The 5067-nt window shown below is 49.0% G+C and overlaps 1 protein-coding gene across 1 annotated transcript; it reads left to right on the top strand.

The window, feature by feature from the left end:
- Nucleotides 1-916: 916 nt before the first annotated feature.
- LOC136539435 (peroxidase 5-like) lies at nucleotides 917-2853 on the top strand. The gene is made up of 3 exons (XM_066531395.1): nucleotides 917-1295; nucleotides 1457-1645; nucleotides 1984-2853. Exons 1-3 carry the CDS (start codon nucleotides 1080-1082, stop codon nucleotides 2554-2556), a joined length of 978 nt encoding a protein of 325 aa, XP_066387492.1. The 5' UTR covers nucleotides 917-1079; the 3' UTR covers nucleotides 2557-2853.
- Nucleotides 2854-5067: the final 2214 nt, after the last annotated feature.

The following is a 5067-nucleotide window of genomic DNA, read 5'->3' as shown; positions in this document are numbered from 1 at the left end:
AGCATTTGCAGCTACAGTGCCCGGAACATACGTAGTTAGTTGTCAGGAATCGGGCTGTGCTATTCCTCGAGTATCTGATGCTTCGCTCCCTGCAGAAAACGGGCATATCGGAACTGTAAGCAGAGTAAAGGTGCTAAGTGGACCATTCTACATGTAGCAACAACTTGATCAACTCAGATTCGGACTAGTGGTGACAATTTCGCATTTCATTAGAGAAAAAACAAGACTACCAGCTCAGATTCATATTACATTATTACAGGTAGAAGCCACACTTCAGTCATAGCAGAACATGCTAATGTAAAAAAGAGCAAACATCACAGTCCATCATGTCAGCATCGTCCTGTATCTGTATCACCGCATGCTCAAGTGGGGGACAGACGACAACAACGCCCGGTGAAAACGCAAGCTGCAACCATGACCTCATCACAAATGGCGGCCCTGCCAAACACCTCGTGGATGCAGTTTCAGTCTTTCAGAGTTCCGCGCTCTACAGTGTCCACTTGTCCGCCGCTCCATGTACCGAAGGTGGTAAATTAAACGCATTGGAGCCCTGCCCCTGCGGATCTCGGCATGTTCGCTTGGTCGTAAACGATCGTAAATTTTCAGCCAGAACAATATTTTTCTCTCATATCAAACCAGTCAGCAGTAATAATCCATGATCGTATACGATCGTTTTAGCCCCAGCCGAACAGGCCGCTCGTCGTCTCTCTGGCCTTCCCATCTCCCCCAATCATGGCAGAAAAGCCCCGACCCCAATTGGCAGGCACCGCAGCTTCGCACTCTACCAACCTATCTATCCCCTCCCTCCTGCACATGCCTGGCATATGGCACACTCACTGCTGGCATGGCCCCTATCGCTCGAGAATCCCCTAAACCCTCCACTCATCCGCATTGTTATATACTCCTAGTCCTAGAGATTAGATTACACTCACTTCGCTCTCGGCTCGGGGCCTTTCTTTGCCTTCCTTAACCAAGAAGCATATAGCTAGTGATTGATGTCTGCCTGAGTGCGAGTATAAAAGCTCTCAGGTAGCTGCTAGTGCCATAAAGAGAGTGAGAGCGAGTGGCAGCTGGTGGCGATGGCGGTGGTGCAGAGGATGGTACTACTGTACTTGCAGGTGGCGGCGCTGCTGATGGCGACGGAGCTGCGCGCGCAGCTGCGGGTGGGCTTCTACGACAGCTCGTGCCCTGCGGCGGAGATCATCGTGCAGCAGGAGGTGAGCAAGGCGGTGGCGGCCAACCCGGGCCTCGCCGCCGGCCTGCTCCGGCTCCACTTCCACGACTGCTTCGTTTGGGTCAGTCCGTCCTCAGTCGCAAGCTCGCATCGCATGCAGCTACCCATACTCACTTGAAAGTTGAAATTGAAAGAAAACAAGGGCTGACTGCAAATGCAGCAGCAGGCCGGGTGACAGAACTGCAGAACTGACTGTGATGCCTTGCCTTGCTGCACTTGCAGGGGTGCGACGCGTCGGTGCTCATCGACTCGACCAAGGGCAACACCGCGGAGAAGGACGCCGCGCCCAACACCAGCCTGCGGGGCTTCGAGGTCATCGACCGCATCAAGGCGCGCGTCGAGCAGGCCTGCTTCGGCGTCGTCTCCTGCGCGGACATACTCGCCTTCGCCGCCAGGGACAGCGTCGCACTGGTAAGTTATTCATTTTATTAATTTATTAAGAGTGCAAAGCTGAATGCTTTTGTCAATAATCTTGCTTTAGTGTCAGTGGACGGTGATAAACTTTTTCTTTTTAACCCGACATGATTACATGAATTTGGAATCCAAAGCTGGACTGGCGTATCCGATGTTTGTGTCCCCATCTTTTTTGACGCACATTGCCCCCACCACATGATGCCGCGCGCAGCTTCAGCTTGCATGCACGCCACAAAGAACTCGATGCCAGCAGCCCGGCATGGGTCCAAGTCCACGCTTAGCACGCACGCCATTGTCGCGTTCTGATCTAACGAATCATTCCTACGTACGTGTAGGCCGGCGGGAACGCGTACCAGGTGCCGGCGGGGCGCCGCGACCGGAACGTCTCCCGCGCGTCGGACACGAACGGCAACCTGCCGCCGCCGACGGCGAACGTGGCCCAGCTCACGCAGATCTTCGGCACCAAGGGCCTGACGCAGAAGGAGATGGTTATCCTCTCGGGGGCGCACACCATCGGGTCCTCGCACTGCAGCTCCTTCAGCGGGCGGCTGTCGAGGTCGGCCACGACGGGCGGGGGGCAGGCGGACCCGACCATGGACCCGGCGTACGTGGCGCAGCTGGCGCGGCAGTGCCCGCAGGCCGGCGGGGACCCGCTCGTGCCCATGGACTACGTCTCCCCGAACGCCTTCGACGAGGGCTTCTACAAGGGCGTCATGGCCAACCGCGGCCTGCTGTCCTCGGACCAGGCGCTGCTCAGCGACAAGAACACTGCCGTGCAGGTCGTCACCTACGCCAACGACCCGGCCACGTTCCAGAGCGACTTCGCCGCGGCCATGGTCAAGATGGGCACCGTCGGCGTGCTCACCGGAACCAGCGGCAAGATCAGGGCAAACTGCAGAGTCGCCTGATCGTCCATCAGTCGTGTGGAGTTGTAGATTTATTGTATTGATTTGGATCGGACGCTGTCGACGTGATGATAGCATAGCATAGCCTGGTTCGTTGTGCTTGTAACTTAATTGTATGTATGTATGCCTGTACTTGCGCGTGTATGGGTTTGGCTGTGCAAATTGCAATAGCTATATTCGGTGGCTGATTATCTCTATTCTTTTTTCCCACTTGATTGAGGCGTGTGTCTCTCTTCTGAGTTCTTTGAGAGAAAAATCTGTAACCAGCAAAAACTGCTCGTGTACCCAATAGTGCTTAATAAAGGCCTAATTGCTTCGTAATACTAAAAGGTAGTATCTCGAATCAACTGTACTGCACAAGTACTGTATATGCAACAAAGTATGATGCATTTTTATTTGAAATATCACTTCGCGCACACACACAAATATTGAGAATGTATTTCTCAATCGGTTACGCTGCCATGAGGAGGTTCGGACGCGCGGCTTCCCACTCTACCGCTCCGTCTGCTTGTTCCCGTCTCTGTCCTTTTAAAAAAAATCTCTCTACCCATACGTCATACCCTGGGGTGCTCGCAGGGGTCCTCGTGTATTGACAGCCAGGGGTGCTCGCTCTGCTGGTGCAGCAGGTGGTGCTCGCCAGCTGCTGGCCGACTCGTGCTCGCTAGGCAGGGGTGCTTGCCGGCTGCTGGCCGCTCGCAAGCGGTGTTGCACGGGGTACTCGCGGGATGCTCACTGACCAGGGCGCCGTGCTCGCCAGGTGCTCCTTGCGCAGGTTCTCGCCTAGCGCAACTCTGGCGGCCTCGCGCAGGTGCTCCCGCACTGCCGCCGCTGGGGCACGAGCACCACTGCCTCCGCTGCCGCACCCGCGAGCTCCATGTGCCACCGTCAACCTCCACGCCGGCATCGAGCTCCGCAACGACGAGCCTCCATTCCTCCAAGCTACAAGGTGACATTGCGCTGAAAGCGCATGTTGCACGAGTATGTTTTTAGTGTTTCAGATGTTTCATCTGGATGTTGCATGTGTGTTTATTTGGATGTTGCAAAAGTAGATTGAGATGTTGCACATGTTGCAATGGCTATACAAGTATGTTGCAAGTGTATGTTCCATATGTTTCGTCAGGTTTTTTGAGACGTATGTTGCGAGTGTGTTTGTTTGGATGTTACATATGTTTCACACATATATGTTGCAAGTGTTTTATCTGTTGAATATGTTTTGCAAGTGATTTATAAATACTTTTTAACAAGCATACACCTAAATAAATCTGTAACTAAGTTATACAAGATTCAATGAGTATGAAATTTTTACTATAGTTCAAGCATACAATAATTAGCCCACCATAAAAAAACCACCACAAATTAGACCATAGAAACTACGATATGAATTAATTATAGAAAAACATAGATCTAAAGTGACAACAAAAAAAGTTATATTAAAACATACCATATTATATGTTCTACTGTGTAGATCTATACATATAGAGTCCAACAAAAAATGATTTCTATTTTATGATTTTTCTATGGTTTACTATGATTTTTCATAGATGCCAAGGCCAAAATAACTAAAAAGGAAAAAGACAAAACCGTTTTTGAAACCCTCTTATAACTGGTCAGGGAGGTAAAACAAATGGTTTTAAAAATTTAGGAATGTGGTTTACCTGGTTTTAGAGTTCAGGAAGGAAAAGCAAACTTTCGCAAAAGCTGGGAGGTAATGTGGGCTTTTTCCTCAGACATTTAACTCGATATGGGCCTAAGTTCTCGTCGACCTGATTGTTAATGGGCCATCCAGATGTAGGTTTGTTGTTCCTACCTCTATTCCTATCGAGTATTCCTGATGGCTAATGGGCCTGCCTGATGTGCTTGTTGTTCCTACCTCTCCTTTTATCGAGTATTCCTGATTGGGCCATCCTGATTGTTAAAATGGTTTTAATGACAAGCATGAATCGGGATTATATATATAATAACTACAATGTAATCATGCATCTAAACAACCATGTATTTATGAGCTTTTTCGTCTAAAGGAAACTGTGAAATCTTAATTTATCTAGGGAGTGAATACTCAACTTTCAGTTGATTTTGTTTCATTAAATCAACCAGATTTTCAACCAACCAAAGACTGACACGTCACAAGTCCATCTAATTTAAAAATCCGGAAGATATGGGCCAATAAAACAACCAGAAATTAATCAGCCAAGCACAATAAAAAAGTGATTGAAAAACTAAAACTGCCAACAACCAGATCTCAAACAATGAGTGGATCACACCCTACTACTGACCTCCACAAGATCCGATCCATTTACGTGAGAGAAAGAAAAGAGGCACCTCAAGTCCTCACGTGACATAAAGATTCAACTTGAGTGCCAAGAAAAAAATGATGAGAAAGAAGAAAACTAAGACAAAACTTTTAAGGATTAAGAATAGTTGAAACCAAAACAAATTAAAAATTATACTTACCCTTACAAATGATTTAGCAGAATTCAAACCACCAAGAATTTTGTTAGCATGCTTCACAGGTGC

The sequence above is a fragment of the Miscanthus floridulus genome, chromosome 2, assembly GCF_019320115.1.
Source record: "Miscanthus floridulus cultivar M001 chromosome 2, ASM1932011v1, whole genome shotgun sequence".
In the NCBI taxonomy this organism is placed as follows: Eukaryota; Viridiplantae; Streptophyta; class Magnoliopsida; order Poales; family Poaceae; genus Miscanthus; species Miscanthus floridulus.
This window is presented reverse-complemented; position numbering and strand designations above follow the sequence as displayed.